Raw genomic sequence first — 27,358 nt, 5'->3', positions numbered from 1 at the left:
GTCCCTGAACCACAGAACATTCATCTGCTTAGTGGAACAGTGGGTTCATCCAACATTCGACCTTATGGTGTCAGCAGTCATGAAGGTGGAGTGGCTCTTCAGCCACCGTCACAAGCCAGGAAGTGAAGGCTTAGACACGCTGGTTCAGCCCTGACTGCTGGAGGGTCATCTTTATCTTCCCTCCATGGTCCATGATAGGCCATCTACAGAGGCGGCTCGAAGCACACAGCGGTTGGGTGATTCATGTGGCACCTGACTGCTCAAGGTGCCCATGGTATGCCGACCTGGGTTGTCTGCAGCTGGATCAGGGTCTCAGACTTCCCTGCCATCCCCGTCTGCTTATGCAGAGCCCGAGTGCACTCTAGGATCTGGACTGCTTTGGTCTTATGGCCTAACTATTGGATGTGCGGCCTTAGTCCACAGAGTCTATTCTTCAGGCATGATAACTAATCTCTTAAACAGTGACAAGATGTCAACTATGTTCTCAATCCAGAAGCATGAGCGTCTGACTTTTGCCTTCGGTACCTCTGATTCTAGCATGCCTTCAGGTTGGACAGGAAAAGGACCTAGTCGTCAGCTCTCTGTGAGTACGAATCACTGGTCGCTCTTGTTTGGGCCCTTAGTCTCTTTGAGAGAGTGAGACTAGAAGGCCTTGAGCATGCGCAGATGCTCAAGGCCCAGCAAAAGGAAGACGGCATATCTTTGGGCACCGGCATGTCCTGTGCGTTGGTTCTGGTGCCATATGGGGGTAAGCCAACATGTTTGGGTGGGTGGGTGCATGGGGGATGCCAAATCGCGGCAGGGGGAGATGCCGGATCGCAGGGGGGGGATGTGGAGCAGCGCTAGTAGCCTCGGGGGAGGGGGGAAGGTAGAGCAGCACCGTTGGCCTTGGGGGGTGGGGGAGGGTCGTAACGTATCAAGCGGGTTTCCCTTAGTTCCTATGGGGAACTCGCTTTGATATACGAGTACTTTGGTTTACGAGCATGCTTCTGGAATGAATTATGCTCGAAAACCAAGGTTCCACTGTAGTTAATTTCCAAAATGTTTAGTAAACAAAAAAGTATTTAGAACTTTCTGGAATAAAGCAAAAGAACCTAAATTTCTTAATGTAAGCGGTAAAGCATTCCAGAATTCGGTTAATTTAAAAACAAAAGAATGACTAAATCTCTTAAAGGTTCTGTTTTTTACCACTGAGAGGGAAATAAATGTAAGTTTAATTTTTGAGAACTTCTGGCAAGATGAGATCTATGAACATTCCAGTCTAAAGGAATCAAAGTGGCAAAAATGCCAAATAGGATCTTAAATGCAATACAAATACACTTAAATTGAATTCTGAGATACACTGAAAGCCAATGTAATCCCTTGAGCAGAGGGGTTACATGATCAAATTTACTCTTACCGAAAATAAGTTTAGCTGCAGTGTTCTGTATTAATTGAAGTTTCTGCAGACTGGCCCTTTGAAAGACCCAAATACACTGAATTGCAGTAATCCAACCTTGACAAAATGATTGACTGAACCAATACAGAAAAGTGTTGTTGGTGAAAAAGTGTTCACACTCTTCTCAAAGCACGGAGGCTGAAAAAACACTTTTTAATAAGCGAGTTTAGTTTGTCCTTAAATGTAAGAGAAGAATTGTTAATAATACCCAGAATTAACGAAGACAACTCAATTTTCGAAGATTCTCCTGAGTCTGATCACAGCAGAAGGGAGAGAATCTAACTTTGGGCCAAGCCATAAAAGTTTAGTCTTGGCAGCATTTAATTTCATCTGGACCATCGTCGCCTAGGACTGAAGTTTGATAATACAATGGTTAATATTGGGTATCAAATTATCAAGATGTGGATCAACCTCAAGTAATATGAAGATATCATCAGCGTATGTTAGTAAAGTTTCTCGGGTATTCAAATCATAATGTTTCAATGAACTCATGTAGATGTTAAATAAGATTGGAGACAATAGAGAGCCCTGGGGGACACCACAAAGGGCTCTCCTGCCTTTCCTCCAAAGTATACAGATAGAGATCTTTAAGTCTGTCCCCATAGGCAAATATTGCTAGGTCTAGGGGGAACATATATAACGCAAATTATGCTAAAGGTGTTCAAGTAGCTCAAGCAGGTATATCCCCACTGATATGTAACAAAAATACAACATGGAGGGCTATGTATGTCAACGCACACAGTTTGGGAAACAAGTTCCTGGAGTTGGAAACAGAAATAAGGAATGCCGACCTGGTTGTGGTGGCAATATCTGAGACCTGGCTCACAGACTCCCACGGGTGGGACATGGTCATACCAGGTTACAACTTGCTTCGCCGGGACAGAGAAGGCAGATTGGGAGGAGGGGTAGCATTATATACTAAAGATGACATTAAGGTCACAAGAATCTCAGATGTCCAATACAATGGGGAATCCCTTTGGGTTAATTTGGCCAGAGGGAAGGACAAATGCTTGTATCTTGGCGTAATTTACAGACCCCCAAGACAACAGGTTGACCTGGATATGGAAATAATCGGGGATATAGAAAATATCACCTTGCGTGGGGACACAGTATTGTTAGGTGACTTCAACATGCCTGATGTGGACTGGGATACACTAACCTCTGATTCTGGCAGCAACAGGAGGCTACTAAACTCTATGAAGGGAGCTGGTCTGAAGCAACTGGTGTTGGACCCAACAAGGGATCAGGCAATGCTGGACCTATTACTTACCAATGGAGAAAGTGTCACAGAGGTCTCAGTGGGCGACACATTGGCCTCCAGTGACCACAACATGGTATGGTTCAATCCTAGGAAAGGTTTTACTAAATCTACCTCGCTGACCAAGGTTCCTTAAATTCAAGGAAGCAAACTTTCAGGACATGGGTTCCTTTGTTCACCAGGCGCTACAAAGCCAAGCAAAAACCGATAGCGTGGAAGAAATGTGGTCAACCTTGAAAGCCACCATACAGGAAGCGACAAACCACTATGTTAAATTAGTAAGTAAACGGTGAAGAAACAACCAGCCGCAATGGTTCACTGCAGAGATCTCAGACCTCATCAAGGAGAAGAAAAAAGCATTCATCTCTTACAAACAATCGGGGAAACAGGACTCTAGAGCAGACTACCTGGCCAAGTCAAAAGCAGTCAAAACAGCAGTCAGGGAGGCTAAATTCTGCATGGAGGAGTCTCTGGCAAAGAACAACCAGAAGAGAGATAAATCCTTCTTCAGGTATATCAGTGACAGAAGTAAAAACTCAAGCGGGATTGTACGTCTTAGGAAACCGGACGGAGACTATGTGGAAAAGGATTCCGAAAAAGCCCAACTATTAAATGAATACTTCAGCTCAGTCTTCACCCGTGAAGTGCCGGGACTTGGCCCTCAGCTACAGACAAGGGCAGACTCAGTTGACCCATTTAGTAATTTCGAGTTTACGCCTAGCAGTGTCTATGGTGAGCTGTTAAAACTCAAGATTAACAAGGCAATGGGACCTGACAACCTACACCCCAGGGTGCTTAGGGAGTTGAGTGATGTCTTGGCGGAGTCACTGTCAGCGCTCTTCAACCTCTCCCTTAGTACAGGCAGCGTCCCGTTGGACTGGAGGACGGCTAACGTCATTCCACTCCTCAAGAAAGGCTCAAAGATGGAGACAGCAAACTACAGACCAGTGAGTCTAACATCGATAGTGAGCAAACTAATGGAAACTCTAATCAAACACCAATTGGATAAGATCCTGGATGAGGAAAATCTACGGGACTCCCGTCAACATGGATTTACTAAGGGGAGATCATGCCAATCCAACCTGATCAACTTCTTTGACTGGGTGACGGGGAAGCTGGATGTTGGGGAGTCCCTGGACATCGTGTACCTGGACTTTAGCAAAGCATTCGATAGCGTACCACACCGCAGGTTGCCGAGCAAGATGAGTTCTATAGGATTAGGTGACACATTGACGAAATGGGTTGGGAACTGGCTTGATGGTAGGCTTCAAAGGGTAGTGGTGTACGGCACCCCTTCCGAAATGATGGAGGTAATCAGTGGAGTGCCACAGGGCTCGACCCTATTCATCATCTTTATAAGAGACTTGGCAGAAGGGCTTCGAGATAAAATAACATTCGCCGATGACGTCAAACTAAGTAATGTAGTGGGCAAATGCACAACGGACAAAGATTCAATGCCCGACAACATGATGCACGACCTACTCCTACTGGAGCGCTGGTCTAGGACCTGGCAACTTAGCTTCAATGCCAAAAAATGCAAAGTCATGCACCTAGGCAACCATAATCCACACAAGACTTATACCCTTAATGGTGAGATCCTAACAAGAACGGTAGCAGAACGAGACTTGGGGGTGATCGTCAGTGAGGACATGAAGGCTGCCAGTCAGGTACAGCAGGCCTCATCCAAGGCAAGACAGATCCTAGGTTGCATACGCAGGGGTTTCGTAAGCCGGAAGTCATTATGCCATTGTATAGATCCATGGTGAGGCCCCACCTGGAATACTGTGTGCAATTCTGGAGGCCACATTATCGCAAAGATGTGCTGAGACGAGTCGGTTCAGAGAATGGCCACCCGGATGGTCTCGGGACTCAAAGATCTCCCGTACGAAGAACGGTTAGACAAACTGCAGCTATACTTGCTCGAGGAGCGCAGAGAGAGGTGGGACATGATCGAGACGTTCAAGTATCTCACGGGCCGCATCGAAGCAGAGGAAGATATCTTCTTTTTCAAGGGACCCACGGCAACAAGAGGGCATCCGTGGAAAATCAGAGGCGGGAAACTACGAGGTGACACCAGGAAATTATTTTTCACTGAAAGGGTGGTTGATCATTGGAATAGTCTTCCACTGCAGGTGATTGAGGCCAGCAGCGTGCCTGATTTTAAGGCCAAATGGGATCGACACGTGGGATCTATTCACTAGGCAAAGGAAGGGGAGGGTCATTAGGGTGGGCAGACTAGATGGGCCGTGGCCCTTATCTGCCGTCTATTTCTATGTTTCTATGTTAGGATGAAGACCACATACCATTTTAGTAGACTACCTCTGGACAAACTTTTTTATATATTTTTGAAGGTGCGGCCTCCAGAATTGTACACAGTATTCTAAATGAGGCCTCGCCAAAGTCTTATATGGGGGCATCAATACCTCCTTTTTCCTACTAGCCATACCTCTCCCTATGCAACCTAGCATCCTTCTAGCTTTCGCTGTCACCTTTTCTACCTGTTTGGCCACCTTAAGATCATCACATACAATCACACCCAAATCCCGCTCTTCTGTCATGCACATAAGCCCTTCATGCCCTAATCTGTACCATTCCCTTGGGTTTTTGCAGCCCAAATGCATGACCTTGCATTTCTTAGCATTAAATTTTAGCTGCCAAATTTCAGACCATTCTTCAAGCTTTGCCAGGTGTTTCTTCATGTTATTCACACTAGAGAATGACACGGGGAAAAAATCTGTCCCCGTCACCGCCCCGTCCCCGGCCCACCATCCTCTGCACCGCCCCGTCACCGCCATTCCATTCACCGCCCCGTCACCGTCACTGCCATCCCTTTCACCGCCCCGTCACCGCCACTGCCATCCCATTCACCGCCCCGTCACCGTCCCCGCAGCATCCATATAAGCCTTAGTACTCTAATATTTAGCGTATTCCATTCTTATAAATCAAAGTTCCTGCTGCTGAACTAGAGAAAGAGATGTTCAGCTGGCAGGGCTTTGTTTATAAATTTTTATTAACACAACTAATATACCACCATAATATTTGCGACAGAGGACAAGTATGCAATAAATGCATTTTGCTGTTTCAATGCCAGTGCTCAGCAGAACAACAGACAGCAATATGGACATTCACCTTATGTAGTACTTTTTTAATATATAAAAATAGGCAAAATTAGTTGCTGTTTTATCATTATATTTTCTTGCCATTATAGTATTCTTCATTGATCATTTTTCTTTTTAAATTCAAAACAAATTCAATCTATCTTGTGTCCCAGCATGAATTCATGTTTCACTCAATTGGCTGTTTCAAGGGAATTAACCCTCCAACTTCCAGTTGCAAAAATACCCAATGTTGTTCCTTCTATGAGCAATATTTAAATTATGAGGAACAACATTGGGTATTTTTGCTGAATTGTGTGACACCATTTGGGCTGAACATGAAGATTGAAAATGCCTGGTTAGCCCTGGACAGATGATTTGAACAGCCAGGAGCCTGTCCTGGCCATTTAAATCATTTTGAATATCTAGTCCAATGATAACAGAATTAGGGTGATTATAGAAACATAGAACTTTGTTGATCACTAAAAACAATGGAGACTAAGGGTCTATCAAGCTCAGCATCCTGTCTTTGACACTGGCCAGTCTTGGTCTTTGGAACTGCCCATTGTGTCAGAAGCAATAGGGATTAAGTGACTTGCCCAGGGTCACAAGGAGTGTAGTGTAGCTCTAACCACTGGATTTAGAAGTTGGCTTCTTTTGGGATCTTTAATTCATCATCGCTAGGACTTGAATCTGAGTCCGTGGCACCTAACATAGAATGGAATTAGTATGGCAAAGTAATGAAGAATGGTCCAGCAGCCCCCACCCTCCCTCCACCTCACCTTATATTCATTCCGAGTTTGCCGGCTTCCTTTTTCCCTAGCCGCACGCGTTCAAAAAGCCGTGCATTTAGCCAGCTCCCTCCCTCCACCTCACCTTAAATTTCGAGTTTTCCAGCTTCCTTTTTTCCGAGCCGCACGTGTTCAAAAATCCGTGCACGCGCGGCTGCGTGAGTCAATCAAACTTCTCCTCTCCTGCAACTTCCTGTTTCCAGTTGCGTCAGAGGAGAAGATTGATTGACTCGCGCAGCCGCACGGATTTTTGAACACGTGCGGCTCGGAAAAAAGGAAGCCGGAAAACTCGAAATTTAAGGTGAGGTGGAGGGAGGGAGCTGGCTAAATGCTACGGGCGGGCGGGCGGTGGCTGCGGGGACCGCGCGATCCTTGATACCTCACTGCGGAGACAAGACCATTCACCGCCCCGCGGGCGGTGAATGGCCTTGTCCCCGTCGCCGCAGCGACTGCTAGTTTTCTTCCCCGTTTTCGGCGGGTGGCCGCAGGTAAACCGCCACCGTGTCATTCTCTAGCGTGTCTACTCTGTTGCAGATTTTCATATCATCCGCAAAGAGGCAAATCTTATTCTTCAGCAATATCGTTTATAAAAATGTTAAAAAAGAACAGACCCAAGAACAGAACCTTGAGGCACACCACTGGCAACATCCCTTTCCTCAGAGCAATCTCCATTGATCACTACCCTCTGACGTCTTCCACTCAACCAGTTCTTGACCCACGCTCTATTCCTGGAACCAACCCTAGGAGTTGCTGATGCGCCTATTGTCTGCCTTGTACATATTGGTTGTACATATTGGTAAGCTGGATTTATGATTTCTTGACCAGCCTTTCTATGAGTACTATCCAACTAGCTTATGCATTTTGCCTTGGGAGTCCCTAGCGGTGGTGCCCCCTCTGTTAGTACAGGCTGTGTTTTCTTGTAGCACTGTTTGTTTCAGGTTTATACTGTTTAATAACTTGTTTTGATTGTTTTAATTGCTTAAGATTGTTATGGTGTTTCTTATTATGAGCAGCAGATTAGACTAATTTGTCAGGGAGTTTCCCTGTACCCCTCCCTTTTGTCTGTGTTTTCTACAGGTGTGGCTGTTTGCTTTTATACGAACTGGATGCTTGAGGGCAGTCGTGAGGTAAGAGGGGAGGGTCTAAAAGATTATGTAAATGAGGTTTCCTACAAGCAGTCTTGTGATATGGGTGCATAACCCACTTGTCCAGGAATAGAGTGTAGATTTCCAAGAAAGAAGGTTAGCAAAGGTAAGAATCTAATCTTTTGTTGGAACACTCAACATGCAATGGCGTAGCTAGGCAGGTTGGTGCTCAGGGCAACAGTGCCCGCCATCACCGTGCCATGCGCCTACCCCATATACCTCTTGAAATGTTCATCAGCATGAGCAGCATCTTCCACTTGTTGCTTGCACCGGCCTCTGCTCCCTTCTGACATTGAGTCCTGGTCCCACAACCTGGAAGTGATGTCAGAAGGTGGCTGAGACCAGCGCAAGAAGTAGGTGGGACATTCTGCTTGCACTGGCAAACAAGGTGCACAGAAGTGGGAGAAGAGGTGCTGGCACCCTGCGAAGATAGCACCTGGGGCAGTCCACCCCCTTACTACAACACTGCTCACATGTACCAAAAAATTGAGTGTACATTTTTATATTCTGTACTTGTTAAGAGAAACTAACTTTCCATCAATTAGTTTATCATATGAAATGCTTAAAACATGTACTATAGTACACCAGAAAAAACGAAAATGTGAATATTTTAGAACTAGAAGCAGAGTTGTCAGCTTGTATAAATATTGTTTACAGATACACATTTTATTGCAATAAAGAAATTCAAATGTATCCAGGGAAGGAAGATGGTGAAAGAATATATGGGATGCTTATTATTGATACTTTATATCCCCTACTAGTGTTTAAGCCCGTTAGATTAACGGGTGCTAGATGTCTCCTGCTTTTGAACCTGGGCAGAGGCAGAGCCGGGGCGGGAGGGAGTGACGGTGGGAGAGCAATTTCAAAGCTTCAGCAGCGGCGGCTCCTTGACCAATCCGCGCTTACAACGTCCCCACACTTGTGGTCTGGCTGGCTCCCCCACCAAAGCCCTTCGCAGCGGCAGCCCCTCCCGCATCTGTCCCCGCGTCCCAAGCCTCTCCGAAGGCCGGCTCCCACGAAAATGGTACCCCTCTGTCCAAAGCCGCGGCGGAAGCCTCCCTCAAGACACATTTCAAATCTGACATATTGTAATCACAAAACAGAAAATAAAATTATTTTTCTTACCTTTTGTTGTCTGGTCATTATTCATATCATGTAGGGGTCCCAGGCTATGGTTGGCTTTTGATAACTCGCTTGCCAGGGCCCCTTCTTTCTTCTTCCCTCCCTCCATCCCGGCAGCTGAAGACAGGCACCTCCCCCCAGTGGTCTGAGACAGGAGGGAGCAGTTAGGACAGGGTCTGAGGGCAAAGAGGGGCTCAACAGCACACAACCACCTTTCCTTCCCTTCCCTCCCTCCATCAGGTGCAGTGAATCCACCAATGTTAAAAGGAGCCGCGTCGAAATCGAAGGCCTGCCACTGCTGTAGCACGTTCCCCTCTGCCTTGGTCCCGCCCCTTCTCTGACATATGGGGAATGTGTTACGGTGGCGGCAGGGCTCCAATTTCAAAGCAGCTCCTTTTAACATAGGCGGAGGTGAACTGTACCTGATGGAGGAAGGAAGGAACGGTGGGCCAAATTTCGGCAACGGCAGGAATTGTTTTGCGGGCCAAGCACCGTGAAACTTTGTTTCTTTAGGCAGCCCCGGTTGTTTACTTGGATTCAATGTGAGCCGGGTGAGGAAGGCCGCCGCAGCCTCGCGGCTAGGTAGGGGGACAACAATGGCGCTTATGCTCAAGCCCCCGCCGCAGCTCCTCTCTCGATCCTGGTGCGGTTCGAGAGGGGAGTCGTGGCGGCGGCTTGAACATAAGCGCGATTGTTGTCCCCCTACCTAGCTGCGAGGCTGCGGCGGGGTTTCCATGGCAACCCGATCGCGGATCTCAGTGTAGGGCCGGGTCTGGCGGCGCCATGTAGTGCGGAAGCGGGAGGCGGGACCTCAGCACAGCGCCGCCGGCCCCCAGGAGCTCGAGGCCGGCTGCGGACATGTCTGGCGTGGCATGGTGCAGGAGGAACAGTGATCGGTGGAGAGCAGGTGATGACAGTGATAGGTGGCGCGAGGTGGAGAGTAGGTGATGACGTAAAACGTGCGCATGCGCACTCGTGTTTTCGGGACGGATCAGGGAACACGTTTTTTTTTAGTGCGCATGCGCGGCCTAGCATTTTATTATATTAGATTAGTAAACTAAAGCAGTGTTCTTCAACCGCTGGTCCGCAGACCGGTGTCAGTCCGCTGAAAATTCCTGCCGGTCTGTGCAGGGCCAGTGAGAGCCTCCAACACTAGCTTCCTCCCCGCCGCGCAGCTCTTAGTACTTGCCTGCAGCAGCGATTCACTTAGGCAGCATTGGGGCTTTTGCTGAGTCGCAGTCTGCCTCTGATGATGTAACTTCCTCTGTCCTCAGAGGCGGTGCGACCCATCAAAGGGCCCAAGGCTGCCTAAGTGAATCGCTGCTGCAGGCAAGTACTGAGAGCTGCTAGGGGAGCGGAGGGAAGGAAAGGAAGCCACTGTTGGAGGCTGAGAAGCTGCTGGATAAAGGGAGAGCAGCTACTGGACCTGGAGGGAGAAGAAGATAATGCTGCTGGGAGGGAAGGGAAGAGAGTCCCTGTTGGATAGGGGGAGAAGGGAAACTGCTATTGGCAGGGGAGGAGGAAAAAAGGAAGGAAATAGCTAGCAGGGAGATTAGAGGAAGGGAAGGGGTCAAGGTGGAATGGAAAGATCAAATGAGGGAAAGGGGACAGACAGGAATGAGAAAGTAGAAAGAGATTGATTCTGGGAAGGGGGTCAGCAGAGAAATAAGGAGAGGGGGACAAAGATGCTAGATTTGGTGTAGGAGAGATAAAAATGAAGAGAGCAGTGAAGCTGGAATGAATCATGTATAAAGGAGAGAGGGGCGCAGGCTGGATGGAAAAGGGAGAGGGGTATAGAAAGAAGGCAGATACCATATGGAAGGGAGAGAGGGCAGACAGTGGATGGAAAGGGCAGATGCTGGTTTGAAGAGACAGAGAGGGCAGACGCTAGAAGGAAGAGAGTTTAAAAAGAAGATGAAATCAGAAACCAGAGACGACAAAAGGTAGAAAAAAATAATTTTATTTCTGTTTTGTGATTGGAATATATCAGATTTGAAATATGCATCCTGCTAGAGCTGGTGTTAGACATAACTGGGGACTGCAAAGCCCAGGCAGTGTTTCTTTAGCTTCCAACTGGCTTAAGGTTCTCTCTGATCAGGGGGCAGTTGCCCTAGTTTCACTCCCCTAACACTATTCTTGTCATGTGTGACTGCGGTATTCTATTAGCATGATATTTCTGTGTAGTATTCTGTAATAATTTAGCTTATTCAGTTTTCTTGATAGTAGAGGGGATATATGTAAAGGGGAGGGGAGACGGGGGTTTTGTTGATCCTTGCTCTGTATTATTTGTATTTATAAAATGACAATTGTACAAAATATTGTTTCTTTTTATACTTTAATAAAGTACGTTCAATATAAAATCATAACTGAGGCTTTTGCGGATGGGATCAGATGGTTTGCAGGGACCGAGCTCATGGGGACGAGGCGGAAATGTTTATTTTTATTTCAGTCTTAGTAGTTTGCCGGTCCACAAAATAATTGTTTTATTTCCACTGGTCCATAGGTGTAAAAAGGTTGAAGGATACTGATTTAAAGGAAATAGGTTTCACTGTTGGTGATTTTAAAATGGGGAAGTTTTATATTTTGGGGAATAACTCAAGTATTGGTTTTATGTTTGAGATGTTTTATGACTGATATTTAATGTGAATGTATTTGATATTTGCATTTTAATGTGTATTTTGTAAATCATTTTGAGTAGTATGTAGAAAAGTAATCCAGAAATGAAGAAAAAGAATCCATCATTTATATTCATTGTTTCTTTTTTTTTTTTTTATAATTTGTTTATTGAAAAGATTTTCAAAATACAATACAAAAGCTCAGAGGTACAGCAAATATAAATCCAAAAATTCACAAAAAGACACACTCTCCCCAACCCCCCAGCCCCAAATTCAAAGAAAAAATTGAATGATAAAGTTGTACCGTAACTCTTCAGTACAATGCATAAAATCACATACATCAAAATCAACCCCCCCCCCATCCCACCCCAAGAATCAAAAACATAACTGATCTAAAAGATATACATAAGGGTTACAAAGAATAAAAACAAAAATATAGCTAATCATAGGTCATGAGGGACTTTCACACCACCGAATATAGGGATTCCAAACCTTAAAAAAGGGAGTAAGACAAGTCTTTGTCAATGCCGTCAATTTAGACATACGGAAAATAAAATCTATTTTTCGTAATAAATGAGTCCGCCCTGGAGGAAAAGACTGCTTCCAATAAGCTGCCAATAAAAGTCGAGCAGCAGTAAAAATAAAACAGGCCAATTTATGGGCATTAGCAGTCAATGGAACCAAGGGGAGATGTAAAAGAGCACAACCCATAGTTCGAGTAAGCGTAGTGCTTAAAATATCAGATAATATCTCAAAAACCATATCCCAATATGGTATCACCCTCGGACAGTCCCACCAAATGTGAAGAAAGGTACCCAACTGACCACAACGTCTCCAACATAAGTTAGATACTTGAGGATACATAAGATGAAGACGCTGGGGTGTGAGGTACCATTGATAAAGCATCTTATATCCATTTTCCACCAAAGAACTAGCAATTGATACTCGGAGCAGGCGACTGAACACCCGCTCCCAGTTAACAATCGGCGGCACTGGGCGCAAGAGTCCCTCCCAAAGAGATAGATATTTAATCGGGGGAGCCTGTTGTTGAATAAGGGCTTTATAGAATCTAGTAATACACCCCTTACCACTATTACCCATAATCGCCCACTCCAGGGTGGTTTCTTCTAGACAAAGATCACTAAGAGCCCTGCGACCAATAAAATCCAGCACCTGACGATAGCGGAAATGATCAGTCAACGGTAAATCATAAGCTTCCCTTAATTCTGTAAATGATATCAATCGGCCGTCTTTCACAAAGTCCCCCAAATCCATAAGACCCTGTTGGGCCCAAACACGGAAGCGACGATCAAACTTTCCAGGTGTAAAACCCCACGCCACCCACAACGGAGTGCTACGAAAATACAATCAAGAAGAGAAAAACCGAATACGCGTCCGGACCCACATCACAAACGTATGGTGCAAAAAAGGGTTAGCCCCTTTAAATAATTGTTATATTCATTGTTTCTTCATCAGGAATGGCTTTCCAAAGGACATGGTGAATATAGAGAAATTCCAAGTGAGAGAGATTTCTTCCAAGAAGTAAAAGAGAGTAAAAATGTGGTCTGTCATTTCTACAGGGATACCACTTTCAGGTAAATTGCTGTTAATCACACTGCTTATATAAGATCATATGGTGATGATTAGTCCCAAGGCTGCACTGCAAGAGTGGCAAGTATCTCTTCAGGCCAGTTCTTCAAGCAATGCGAGAACAGATTGTGAGAATTGAGAATGAAAGAAAACAATAGATGACTGTTGAACTATGAAACTGCGTAGAAAATTGAGAAAGATTGAACGTGAATGGCGGAAGGGGAGGGCAGAGGAACTCAAAGAAGAATACATGCTGTACCTAAATGAGTATAGGGTCATGACTCATGCTGTAAGGCAGGGTTTTTATCATCAAAGGGAGTGTTGGTTTTTTTTTTCAACTAGTGAAATGGCTTAGTTATAATGAAGCTTCAGAGAACCCAGTGTGTCTGTTCACTGATGATGAGCTTAACCTCTTTCTTTTTTTTTTTTTGTATCAAAAGTTACATGTATTATTCAAAGTATTTCATTAGCAGTTGGGGCTGGAATGTAGATCTGGATGTGAATGGGTCATGGGACTCATTTGAGAAGGTGATGAGTCAACAGTTAGTGAGATTGTGTGCCTGTAGAACAACAGCTGCAACAGGGGACATTTGTCCGCTGGGAGTTTTACAAAGCCTTAGTGGTAAGATCATCCCGAGAATTACAGTACTGATGAATCTAATTCCAAAAGAGGGGGAGATACCTGATGCGTTAAAAATTGAATTAAACCAATTATCAAGGATAGGCAGCTAGGTGTTGGGGAAATCAGTAACTTTCGTCCTGTGGCATTGTTGCATGTGTTGGCAAAGGTACTTGAGAAGCTGGTTTATTTACAGCTTGAAAGGCACCTGTGGGAATACAATGTCCTTGTTGACCAGCAGTACGCATTCTGTAGTCGTCATAGCACCGAGACTTTGTTGGTTTCGATGCTGGATGAGTTACAGAGTGGGTTGGATGGTAGACTTCACTCTATTAACGGCAATAGATCAAGTACGCAGCCTAGGAGTAACCTTAGACGGACACCTATCCCTATCCACCCACATATCCCAAGTAATCTCTACCTCCTTCTACTACCTCCGCCAACTGAGAAGGATCAAACCCTACATCTCCACACCTGACCTAGCCCAACTCCTCTACGTATATGTCCTCTCCAGAATGGATTACTGCAACTCCCTATTTAATGGAATAACCAAAAAAGATCTCAAGTGCCTCCAACAGGTCCAAAATGCAGCTATCCGCCTCCTACACAGCCTCAACTACCATGATCCCATCTCCCCAGCACTCTGCGCTGAACACTGGCTCCCAATTAGCCAACGCTGTGCATTCAAGGCCCTGGCAGTAGCACACAAAAGAATTTATGCCACCACTCCCTCCTACATAAAATTCAAGCTACCAATCTACATCCCCACCCGCACCCTCCACTCAGAAACGGAGATACACCTATGCATTCCCCCCGGAAGGTCCCTCTTCTCAGAAACAGCCCGCAAATGCTTCTACAGCCACTTCATTCCCCAACTCTGGAACCAACTCCCCCCTAAACTCAGACTACAGAACTCACTAATGACATTCCAGAAAATGGTAAAGACCCTCCTCTTCAACTAAAGGTCACCCTCAGTCTACACCCAACCCCTTAAACCCCACCCTTCTTTCTCCGTTCTAATCTGCCTAATTTTCTGTATAGTCCACTCTCAGCCTATACTCAAATAACTTGTATCTAAACTAAACTACTTATATTTAAACTACTGTTCTTAATTTGCTGTATAGTCCCTATATTTAAACTGCTGCACAGTCTTGTATGTCCAAGTATTTAAATCTACTGTATAATCTTGTATGTCCAATTCACTCCATTGTGTATGTTTACTTGTAAACCGTTCTGAGCTACTGGAAGGACGGGATAAAAATCTAAATAAAAAGAATATTTAGCCATTTTCCTGGATGTTTCGGCTGCCTTCAACACGCTGGACCATCAAATTTTGTTAGGTAGATTGCAAAGCTGTAGTGTGGGAGGGATGGTTCTAAAATGGTTCTCATAATTTTTGTACCATTGGCAGCAGGAAGTATTGGTAAACAGGAGGTTTCCCATTGCAGTGAAGTGCTGGCAGGGATCTGCACTCTCGGCCATTTTGTTTAACCTTTATCTTCTGCCACGTTATAAAAACTGTTGCAACGTTTTGGGGTCTCCTATAGACATACAGCTCTTTTTCCCCATTGAGGGGCAATTTAGGGTGGCAGAGGAGCGATTGAAGCTGATAAAGCAGATTTTAAAAAGGCAGGAGAAATAATGAATTCCCAGTTGTGCTGTATCCTAAACTTAATTTCTAAAACCTACAGAATCCAGAATTATCTAAAGGAGAACTGAATGGCTTTGGGAGTTCTTTGTTTAATGTTCTAAACCAGAGGTATTCAATCTTGGTTCTTGCCAGAATAGGTTTTCAGGATTTCCACAGTGAATATGCATGAGATCTATTTGCATTCAGTGGAGACAGTGCATGCAAACAGATATTGTATATAATCATTGGGGAAATCTTGAAAACCAGTGAATCAAATACAAACAAGGGTGTACAAAATAAACAGTCAAAACCAAACACACTCTCAACCCTTGCACCAAAAATATTAGTTTTTAACAATGAAGAATGGCCTCGGAGACCTTAAATTCAGGAAGTTGATTGCTAGAGATATTTGCAGGTCAGTGTCTCTATCATCGGCCCAAACTTCAATGGATAAATACTTTAAATAGTTTTTATATATTTTTATATCTTTTTTTTAAATGTTTTACTGGATTTTCAACAACTTATAAATAAATAACTAAATAAATAAATATGAGATAATGCAGGTCAGTGTCTCGATCATCGGCCCAAACTTCAATGGATAAATATTTTAAATAGTTTTTATATATTTTTTTTAATATCTTTTTTTAAACAATTTTACTGGATTTTCAACAACTTATAAATAAATAAATATGAGATAGTGCTCAAATTTTCAAAAAACACTTATCTTTGTAAGTATCATTTCATACAAATAGCACTGCACTGTGAAACCCGATGGGGCCTCCGGTTCACCCTAGTAGGCTTCGTCAGGGCATAGATTGTAGCAGTACCTAAAGATTGAAGAAACAATCATTTTCATTTATGATAGAATAGTTTTAGTATAGCTATCTTTAAAATTTAGTGCTTATCAAAGAAAACAGCAATTTACAGAGCACGGCTTCCTCTGTGGCTCAAATGATTTCATTCAAAATGGCGCCGACAGCTGAGAACGCCAGGATTTTATAGAGCTAATCACAGTGAGTTACGTCGTACTTTAAAAAAAAAAACGTACCTCATAAATCATCAAAATGAATTCAAATTAATAGATGGTAAATTTAAACTGATAACAGTATCGTAGCATTCATATCAGAAAAAGTTTTGTATCAATAGTAAGCAGACCAGTCGATCCTGTCATTAAGTCCGTGGGGAGCTAATGTTTGTAAAGTGAAGATCCAATAGCATTCTCTGCGTTTTAGAGCTGAACCTCTATCCCCTCCCTTTTCATTCTTCTTTATCACATCAATAATGAACCCTTTAAGATTATTGAATGTGTGGGAGGCCTCAATGCATTGTTGTACAAGTGGTTCTTTTGTAATTGCTCTTTTGATACTGGATTTGTGCTCTGTGAGGCATATCTTGAAAGGTCTAGTCGTCATGCCGAGGTAAATTAGAACTTAAAAGCGGCATTCTCATCAAATATTGCAAATGTGAACAAATACCAAGAGGCTTAAGAGTTAACAAAGAGCCTCGAATTTCTATCGAAATGGAATATGATATTGAATAAATGCTCATTTGATGTAATATTACTGATCATAGAAAAAAGTAGACAAATGATGATAGTCAAAAAATAGATTTAGAGAAGATTACAACTTCTCTAAAAGAAGCCAACACAGTAGAAGCCTTTGAAAATCAGATGACAAATATGCCTGAATTTAAGGTCTCTGAGGCCATTCTTCATTGTTAAAAACTAATATTTTTGGTGCAAGGGTTGAGGGTATGTTTGATTTTGACTGGAAATCTTGAAAACCCAACTGGACTAAGGCCCTCAAAGACAGAATGTTGGACACCCCTGTTATAAACTACCTATTGTCTTTTGATGGATTGAGAGAGGTTGTGACTCACTAAGGATACCCACATTCCATTGTAACTTTATGCTTAGCTAACACAAAAATCTAACTGTTGAAGGAATATTTTGGCTATGTGCTAATGTTTTTGCTTTTTATTTTTCCCCCACCAGATGTAAAATATTAGATAAGCACTTGGCAGCATTGGCAAAAAAACATATTGAAACCAAGTTCCTTAAATTAAATGCTGAGAAGGCACCATTTCTGTGTGAGAGGCTACGCATCAAAGTAATTCCTACTCTTGCATTAGTAAAAGATGGAAAGACTAAAGATTATGTGGTCGGTTTTAGTGATCTTGGTGGCACAGATGACTTCACTACAGAGACCTTGGAATGGAGACTAGGTTATGCAGATATTATTAATTACAGGTAATCTTAAGAAAACATGTATATTAATCTCTTTAAGACAAAATGTTGATGTCAGGAGCTGGGGACAGTAGTGTATTAAAACATGTTAATAGAATGTAATTAGTATTGATTATGAAGAATCACATTTGAAAATGGGAAAGCAGATTGCTTTAAATCAGAGCTTCCAAAGCTGGGGGTTGGGACACCAAATGGGGGTCACAAAACCTGCGCTTAGGTTCATGATCTAGGTGAGCCCTCCTTAAGGTGCTTCATAATTCTTCACCTCCAGTGGGGGTCACACAATTTTATATGACTGCAGTCATGGGGTCGCAGCCACAAAAAAGATTGATGCTTTAAATCAGGGGTTCCCAATACATCGATCGCGATCGACCGGTAGATCAGGAAGGCAACGTGAGTCGATTGCGGAGCCCATCCCGTAATAGACTCGTGTTGCCGTCCTGATCTACCGGCCGATCAGCCTTCCTTTCTGGGACGTCAAAGCCGCCGCTGCCGGGCATCCAGTTTAGTCTATTTTTTGTCATTTCGGGGGGGAGGGGGGGGTGGCGGCGGCAGCAGCCTGAAAAAGAAATCACCCTGGCTGGGGTCGGTGTCATGCTCCGGAGCTTCTACAGCCTTCCTATCTGGCCCTCTCCCTTCTACTTGCATCCGGCCACACCCCCTGCTCCGCGGCTCTCTTCGGCAACTCAGCAGCAAGCTTCTGACGTCGGGGCCTACCCTCTGCAAGTCCTGCTTGTTTCATCTTCCTTTTTCTACAAAAGCGGGACTTGCAGAGGGAAGGCCTCGATGTCGGCAGCCTGTCTTGATCACCGTTGCTGACGAGTTGCTGAAGAGGGCCGCAGGGCAGGGTGTGTGGCTGGATGCAGGTGGAAGGGAGAGGGCCAGATGCAGGACTCGTGGGTGAGGGAGGAGAACAAGAGAGAGAGAGGGAAGGGAAACAAAAGGAAATATTTCATACCGGGCTGGGCCGGAGTAGAGGGAGGGTGGAAAAATTCTGGCTACAAGAAAAGGGCGGAAAGCTGAAAATGGAGATAGTGACACAAAGAAGAGAAAGGGTAAGCAGGACCTACTGAATAAAGATAGAGATACAGAGGGGAAATAGAGACATAGAAGTAATGCTGAAAAAGGGGGGGGAGATAAAGACATTGAAAGGGCAAATGGTGAACATGGGGTAAAGACAAGGACAGAGACAAATGAAGATTCTGAAAAAGTGGTGAGATAGGGATATAGGTGAAATGGACACAAAGAAGGGTGATGCTGGAAAATAGGTGGAATGGTAATTCTGACAGACACATAAGGGAAATGCTGGATCAAGGAGAGATGGGGCTCAGGCTGGATGGAATGGGGAGAAATGCCTGGTTGGCCCAGAACTTCCTCTCCTACGTCAGAATTGACGTTGGGAAGCGGAATGCTGGTCAGCACAACGCTTCTGCAGGGAGAGCTTGGGGCGGCGGTGGCTTGGGGGCTGTTCCCGGATGGCGGCAGCGGCAAAACTGAGTGGCTTGGGGGAGGGGAGGGAGAAAGAAAGAAAGGGGGCAGGCAGGGAGACAGAAAGAAGGGGAACAGGGAGACAGAAAGAAGGGGAACAGGGAGACAGAAAGAAGGGGAACAGGGAGACAGAAAGAAAAGGAGGCAAGGAAACAGAAAGAAAAAAGTTGGGGGAGAGAATGAGGTCTGGAGGAGAGGAAACATACAGGAGGCTGAAAGAAGGGAAGAAAGATTGGATGCACAGTCAGAAGAAGAAAGTGCAACCAGAGACTCATAAAATCACCAAACAACAAAGGTAGGAAAAATGATTTTATTTTCAATTTAGTGATCAAAATGTGTCCGTTTTGAGAATTTATATCTGCGGTCTATATTTTACACTATGGCTCCCTTTTACTAAACCACAATAGCGTTTTTTAGCACAGGGAGCCTTTGAGCATTGAGAGCAGCGTGGGGCATTCAGCGCAACTCCCTGTGCTAAAAACTGCTAGTGTGGTTCAGTAAAAAGGGAGTGAGTATATTTATCTATTTTTGTATGGTTGTTACTGAGGTGACATTGCATAGAGTCATCTGCCGTGACCTCTTTGAAAAAAACCCAGAATATGAATGATAATTAATATTTTCTCTGCCTTTGTGTGCTTTGTGGGTTTTTTTTTTAATTTTATTATTGGTAGATCATTTTGACTTGGTCATTTTAAAAGTAGCTCGCAAGCCCAAAAAGTGTGGGCACCCCTGCTTTAAATATTTACTCTACATGTTCTTCAATTAAATAAATATAAAAGTGGCAATATTTTGATAGATATACCCCTGGATTCTATAAAGGTCAATATAATTTGGGCACAGATCTCAGATTGGCGCTCAAAATAATTAATGGACTCCAATGATTTAATTGGCACTAATTATGATTGATCTGGCTGCACACTATTCTGTAGTGCGTAGCCAGAATTTAGTGCCAAGATCCAATTTAGGCACAATGGGTGCCTAAATTGGATCTTGGCAACTCAAAAAGGAGTCATGGCCAAAGGAGGAGCATGGATGGGTTAGCAGTGTTCATAAAAGATGTGCACATTGTTAAGAGTAACAGGGATCTGCGCCCAATTTGCACACTAGGATTTACACCAGTTTCAGCTGGCATAAGTTCTCATGATTAAAGTTAAGCGCTGTATTCAGTTCTTCATGCTATTCTATAAAATGCTCATCCTGAAGCATCCTGCTTGAGCGCAGGCTGTGGACTGCACAACTGTCCCCTCCCTCGTCATCCTTTTTAGGTTCTGTAGGGATTGAAATCTTGAATGTGGTCAATCCAACTGGCAGCCCAAAGATTTCCTGGTTTGGAGTCGTTATTGGATGTTTCTGAGGCAGAAAGTCCTTTCCATCTCTTCCAGTTGCAGAGAAAGCAGATAGGCAAGCACTTTCACAGAACTGTAAATAAAGCCCCATTACTTTCTATGGAGCCTGAATTTTGCAAAGACGCAAAGCGCAGATGCGTGGAGTCCATGGAACCCATGAAAGCCCAGTTGAAGGTTCTGCAGGGTTCATTTATCTCCCCAAACAGAATTTGTAAATCTCATGTAGAGATCATTTTTAACAAGACCAGTACAGGCGCTGCAGCCTTTAAGCACACCACCATTAGTCCGGGGAGCATCTTCACTCCGGCTCCAGTGACCATTCGAAGCTAGACTGGCAGATCACTCCATGCCATTTTTATTTCAGGGCTCGGAGTCAGTCCTGGAAGACTCTGGTTCCCTGTTTGGGTTTAGTAGTCAAGATGTCTCTCTGGCACTGGACCATGAGGTCAACTCTCTGATCTGCTGGCTCTTCAAGTCAGCCTCTGTCCATCATTTTATAGCAGATGCTGTTAAGGTTTTGCCCTCCACTTCCCAGTGCACAGTGAGCAGCTCTAATGCTCAGACCTCCTTTTTTCCAGTGCATTAGGACATTACTGCCCTAATTATGGAACAGTGGGGAAACCCTGGAAGGGTCCTTAAGGATTGCTAAAACCATGTCCAGACTCTATCCCTTGGCACCTAAGTTCCAGCAGCTTTTTAATCAGCCGAAGGTGGACTCTGTGGTGGCTCTGGTCACCAAACGCACAGCTCTCCTGAGTGAAAGATGCACAAGATGTAAGGTGCCCAGGAATATGGAAGAAAAGTTTTTTTGAGGGGATCAATATCATCAATCTTTAGAGAATAATGGTCCAGTAAAAACCACCATTTAGAAATCCACTCAATCAATTGCTTGATTTCGACCCTCAGAAATGCCACCATCCACTCCAATAAACTTCATAGTGGTTGGATTTACACATTACCTCCTCACCGGGTCATTGTTGTATGTAAATGTTTTAAATATATTAAATTGTGATGTGCTTACGACTTATTTGTAACACATAAATTGATTATATAAAGCTAATACTTAGCTAGTGGTTCATTCAAGGGATTACTCTCGCCAACATGTTTCACTCTGAAACGGGTTTCATCAGGGCTCAAATCCCTACAAATAATGAATGATAAAAAAATCAATCAATTTAGAAAAAATATAACTTATATTAAGAATTCCACAACAATAAACCCCTAATAGGGATCTTACCTCTATGTGCAATTTGTTTCTCACTCCTAATCTTTTAAAATGGCCGCGGCGTGCTCAGCCTCTCCTAAAATATCTCCCGTGTATCGGGTCCGCCTCTAGGCGGAGTCACCATCTAAGATGACGTCAGCTCCAGAGTATACCAACGATGCTAAACCCGCAGGGGGGACCAACACTCTGAAATCGGTACAAATGTTACATATCTATGCACACCCCTGAACTAGGGATAAGGGAAATGTAAGGTTCACACATTCAAACAAGACTTCATATCAGAGATGACCATTCTAGTTCTAAGTTTAACCCCCTAGGAGTAACAGTGTTCAAACGGTAAATCCACCTTTGTTCGCTAAAATTTAGTTTAGCCACTAAGTCGCCCTCCATTCCCTGAACTGTCAGCCTTTCAATCACCCTCCATTTGATATGTTCAATAGTATGTTTTTTAGAGATCCAATGTTGGACCAAAGGAGCTGTCAAAAGTTGAGTGGTTATTCTAGACTTGTGTTCATTCTGGGCCGGCAGCATGCAATCAGTGCACCCGCCTGGCTTTTCCTTTCCGCTACTTCTGGCGGCAGCGAGCGATCAGCAGCGGGTGGGGGGATTTGGGTATTTGCTTCATAGGACGCACCCATTTTTGGGAGGAAAAGTGCGTCGTCTTAGAGTGAAAAATGCAGTAGTTATTCCAAAAAGTTGGCACCAGCTTGCTGAAAAATGCTTGAGTACCTGAATAAATGCATGTAAACCGTTCTGAGCTCCCCTGGGAGAACGGTATAAAAAATTGAATGAATGAAAAAAAAAAAAAAAAAATGAAAATCAACTTAGAAGTGTCCGCTCGATATCGTTTTTCATCAGCATTCAAACATTTGGACACTCATTTGTTTGAGAGCTCCTGCATACCCAGGTGCTTGTGAGTTACACACCAAACATGTTCTCTGGAAATCTCTAGTGTCTTAGCTGATATTTGCTGATCTGCCAAAATCAGGTCATGGACACGGTCAAAAATTTCAGACACCGTTTGAGGCCTCCCAGATCTTGCTACATCTTCAGTCCCAATCTCCTTGCTGAAAGTTTGCACATCACTTCTTCACTGTGGAGTATGATTGGCATTGTCACTCAATGTTTGTATCATGTATTCATGGATTTACTTTGGAGTTTTCTTCTGCAGGATTAGAAACTTCATGACAACTTGGAGTTCCATACTTTCTGTTAACATGGTTCAATGATCTATTCTAAAACAATGTCAAAACATAGCATTACAATTCTGCAAATTGGCACTTTGCCAAATAAAATAACACTTTTTTCAGCTACAATGGCAAAATAACGCTCAGAGTTTAGGAAGTTGGTTGGACTGAGAACTTTTTAGCACCCCCTCATAAGTGATTTGGGTCTTTCTACATCAAGTGGACCAATTTTGAAAATCATCCATGCTTGACCTCTCAAAAATTGATCAAAATTTTGTATTCACTAGTGTCTCAAATTAAATCATGCAGAATTATTTGGCTGGATCTCTATTGGTTCAAGACTTACGGGCAACGGAATGGAGGTCAGCTTCAGAATGTCATGCTCCACATAACACAAAACAGCATTTCTGTTACACAAATCGTACGAGACCTGACAGGTCACTTTTCTCAATGGAGGAGAGTAAACAGTGGAGTGCCGCAGGGGTCTGTACTAGGACTGGCGCTATTTAACATATTTATAAATGATCTGGAAATTGGAACGACGAGTGAGGTGATTAAATTTGCAGATGACACTAAACTGTTCAAAGTTGTTAAAACGCATGCAGATTGTGAAAAATTGCAGATGGACCCTAGCAAATTGGAAGACTGGGCATCCAAATGGCAGATGAAATTTAATGTGGACAAATGCAAAGTGATGCACATTGATAAATAATAACCTGAATCACAGTTATTGGATGCTATGATCCACCTTGGGGATTAGCGCCCAAGAAAAGGATCTGAGTGTCATTGTAGACAATATGATGAAACCTTTCACCCAATGTGCGGCAGAGGTGGCCAAAAAAGCAAACAGGATGGTTAACAAGACTAAGAATGTTATAATGCCCCTGTATCGCTCCATGGTGCGACCTCATGTGGAGTATTGGCTTTCAGTTCTGGTCTCCTTATCTCAAGAAAGATGTAATGGAGCTAGAAAAGGTTCAAAGAAGAGCGACCAAAATGATAAAGTAGATGGAACTCCTCTCGTATGAGGAAAGACTAAAACGGTTAGTGCTCTTCAGAGACAGCTGAGGGAAGATATGATTGAAGTCTACAAAATCCTGAGTAGAGTAGAATGGGTACAAGTGGATCGATTTTTCACTCCATCAAAAGTTACAAAGACTAGGGGACACTCGATGAAGTTACAGGGAAATACTTTTAAAAACCAATAGGAGAAAATTTTTTTTTTCACTCAGAGAATAGTTAGGCTCTGGAATGCATTGCCAGAGGTTGTGGTAAGATTGGATAGCGTAGCTGGTTTTAAGAAAGGTTTGGACAAGTTTCTGGAGGAAAAGTCCAGTCTGTTATTGAGAAAGACATGGGGGGAAGCCACTGCTTCCCTGGATCGGTAGCATGGAATATTGCTACTCCTTGTGTTTTAGCCAGGTACTAGTGACCTGGATTGGTCACTGTGAAAATGGGCTACTTGGCTTGTTGGACCATTGGTCTGACCCAGTAAGGCTATTCTTTTGTTCTTATCCCATACTTAGAGTTGACTGCAGGAGGATGAAATTTTATATTTTTCAGCTGCGCCATCTTCTCCAGTGCTGTGGAGCCCACTTCAGTTTTTCCCTTCTGCAAGTGAGTTGAGAAGGGTGTTTCTGATTTGCTTTGCTCTTTTTTTTTTTTATCAGGCCTTTTTTGCCACAACCACATTTTAGTGGTAGCTATCTTGGAATTTCCAAGTTTTGATAAAAAGCCTCCATATATACCTCAAACGTCCCCCCCCCTTTGATTTGACTAGAAAACACTAGGGATGGATTCCTCTAGTGGAGATACTCCTGATTCTTGCCCGATTTGCAACTGCCGGATGGCCAAATAGCAGCCATGCACCACGTACCACAGGGCATGTGAGGGAGAGCCTGGAGCTCCAGGCTTAGTCCCATCTGGCACCAATAAGGCAGGGGGATTGCAAAAGACCTCTTTTGGAAAAGACAAGCCACCTGGAGCCCTGGGAAGGAGTGAGGATGAAGTGCAGGTGCATGGATATTGCAGAGCCCAGGAAAAGGCAGAGCAATTCCCAAATGAGCTTCTCGGTGGTCCTTAGAAAGTATATACCCCAGTCTTTGTAAACTTGTTATGGAAAACTTATTTAAACTGTTGGGGGTATCCTTTCTCAGCTTAGGGGACATTGGGGACTGTGCAAGGGGATGTAGCTCCTCCCAGTATGCTTTTGTCAGCAAAAGTGGCTGAACAAGAACCAGAGAACCAGTTAGATGCTGACTGGGGAGACTGTGGAGGTCAGATTCCATGCTACTAATGTCTCATAGTGATACGTCTATCCTGGGGATTCAGAGCCATAGACTGAAACTGGATCTCTGGAGCTGGTAATTTCCCTTGAGCAAGGGGAAGACCTGACCGTGTGCTGCCTCCTTTAAAGCATCGGTGTTACTAGAGCTTATTCCAGGGAACTGAATCTGGAGCTGCCTCACGCAGCAGTGCAGTCCTTAGTTATGAGTGCTTCCCAAACACAGGCATCATATTTTCCATCAAATCCAGATCTTATTGCTTTATGGAGCACTGGGAGGCCCCAGAGGGCTCCTTAAAGGGAGCTAAGACAATGGTATGTGTATCCCATGGCTCCTGAGTTTCAGCAGTTATTTTTCCAGCCTAAAATGGACTTGCTCAAGTCACCAAGTGTACTTCTCTCCTTTGTGAGGTGGGAGGGTGTTGTATTGAAGGATGCTCAGGACCATAGTGGATGTTATCCTCATGTGTCATTTTTAAGCCCTGGCTTTGGGGCTTAAGGTGACCTCTTTCATGGCATGAGCCTGACACACCAGAGTCCATTGGCCATCAGTTTGAAGCCCTGGCTTTGGGGCTTAAGGTGGCCTCTTTCATGGCATGAGCCTGACACACCAGAGTCCATCGGCCATCCGGCACAGGCAATGAAGTGTGCCCCCAGCTGGTTATGGCGGGGTTTGACTACGTAGTGGGCGCTCTGTATGACATCATTCAAGTCCTGAGCAAGGTCTTGCCTTATTCCATCTGCCTGCAGAATGCTCCCGATTAGTCAGTGGGCGGGAGATTTTGGCTTCTAAGGCCACCTTAAGCAGACTTCCCTTTTAAGGGACAGATGCTATTCGGAAAGGGCCTGGACAACTTCATGATTAGTGTTATCGATTGTTGGCCAAAAATGCTTCCAGACAGTAGACTTCAGAATTCCAGAGAATCCATTCGGAATAATTTTCATTTTCATGGCTCTATATTCCATCAGTACTCCAGAAGACCCTCTACCCAGAGGGCGTGGCAGGGGTCCCATCACCCTAACCAAGAGGGGGGCCAAACAGCCAGAAAAGCTTTTATAAAATCTATTCCCAAAACCATCCAGCCCCAGGGCCTTAGAAATAGGTAGATCCTTTATTGCCCAGAGCACCTCCTACCTTGTCAGATTTTAATTAGCCTGCTTTAATTAGCTCTACGCTTGTGGAGATGGTGCGGTATACAAACCTAAGGTTTAGTTTAGTTTAGTTTTACTGCCTCAGATATGCCAGGAAGCCTTGTTTTCTTTTTTCTTTTCTTTATCCAGTAAGGACAAGGATATGAGGATGCCGCTACTATTTTAGTGCATCCAGGGGGTATCCTTCAGAACCCTACGTCTGTTGGTGTAGATTGCACTCAGGTAGGTGGCTAATTCATTCCACCTTGTTATATGTTTCATTGGTTCACGTTTTGTGTGTTGTGACATGAGCAGAACAGTCTTGTTTCTCAGGGAGTATTCCTGTACCCCTCCCTTATGCTTCCTATCTAGGGCTGACCATCTGCTTTGGTATGAACTGAGGAATTGCAGTACAGCCCAGAGTGATGGGAGGCAGAGCAAAAAAATGCAAATGAGGCTCTCTACATAGAATCTCACAGGAAGGGATTGACTACCCAAAGGTTGATGTACCTATTTACTAGAAAGAAGATTATCAGGGTAAGTGCCTAATCTTTCCATAGGTTGGACACAGCACTTGCCACTGAGTTGGCCCTATTATTTTGACTTCTAAGAATGCATAGGATTAACTGATTTATTTGGGAGGGGGGTGGTTACTTGTAGGTTTTTTTTAATACAAAGCGAATGCCAAATTATATTTTGCTATCTTTTTTTTTTTTTTTTTTCCTTAGTGAAAATTTGATGGAGCCTCCTTTTCAAAGCCAAAAGAAATTTGGGATCAATTTCACAAAGATGGAGAAGAAATCTATTTGGGGAAAGAAGTATGACTCTGACTCAGATGATAATGATGATTAAAAAGTTCTCCTAACTGTTTTTTCTCCCAAATAATAAATGCTGTTGTTTGTGCTTCAGTGCACTTCTTGGACAGTGTATTTTATAAACTTCCCAATCTGATCTTTGTTTTCACTATATACATATCAGAGTACTTTTATAAAGCATTTTCTTCATGCAAACATGTTTTACATGGGGGAAAAGATCTCATAAAATTACACAAACAAAATGCACGTGTAAGTATACATGCTAACAAGATTGCAAATTGGCATTCCCAGGGGTGTAGTCTGGTAGAGCTGTAGAAGTGATGTTTTTGAAGTA

At 43.8% G+C, this 27,358-nt stretch overlaps 1 protein-coding gene across 3 annotated transcripts in view; it reads left to right on the top strand.

Moving 5' to 3' along the window:
- Positions 1 to 27,122, top strand: part of TXNDC9 (thioredoxin domain containing 9) — a 67,139-nt gene extending 40,017 nt beyond the window's left edge. For all 3 annotated transcript variants that reach the window (XM_033950656.1, XM_033950655.1, XM_033950657.1), the window contains exons 3-5: positions 12,941 to 13,059; positions 17,297 to 17,551; positions 26,938 to 27,122. In XM_033950656.1, coding sequence (XP_033806547.1) covers positions 12,941 to 13,059; positions 17,297 to 17,551; positions 26,938 to 27,061 — 498 coding nt within the window. In that variant the 3' untranslated portion in view covers positions 27,062 to 27,122. The remainder of the gene's footprint in view (positions 1 to 12,940; positions 13,060 to 17,296; positions 17,552 to 26,937) is intronic.
- Positions 27,123 to 27,358: the final 236 nt, after the last annotated feature.

This window comes from Geotrypetes seraphini, chromosome 6 (genome assembly GCF_902459505.1).
Source record: "Geotrypetes seraphini chromosome 6, aGeoSer1.1, whole genome shotgun sequence".
Taxonomy (NCBI): domain Eukaryota; kingdom Metazoa; phylum Chordata; class Amphibia; order Gymnophiona; family Dermophiidae; genus Geotrypetes; species Geotrypetes seraphini.
The sequence above is the reverse complement of the archived record's forward strand: the minus strand, read 5'-3'. Positions and strand labels throughout refer to the sequence as shown.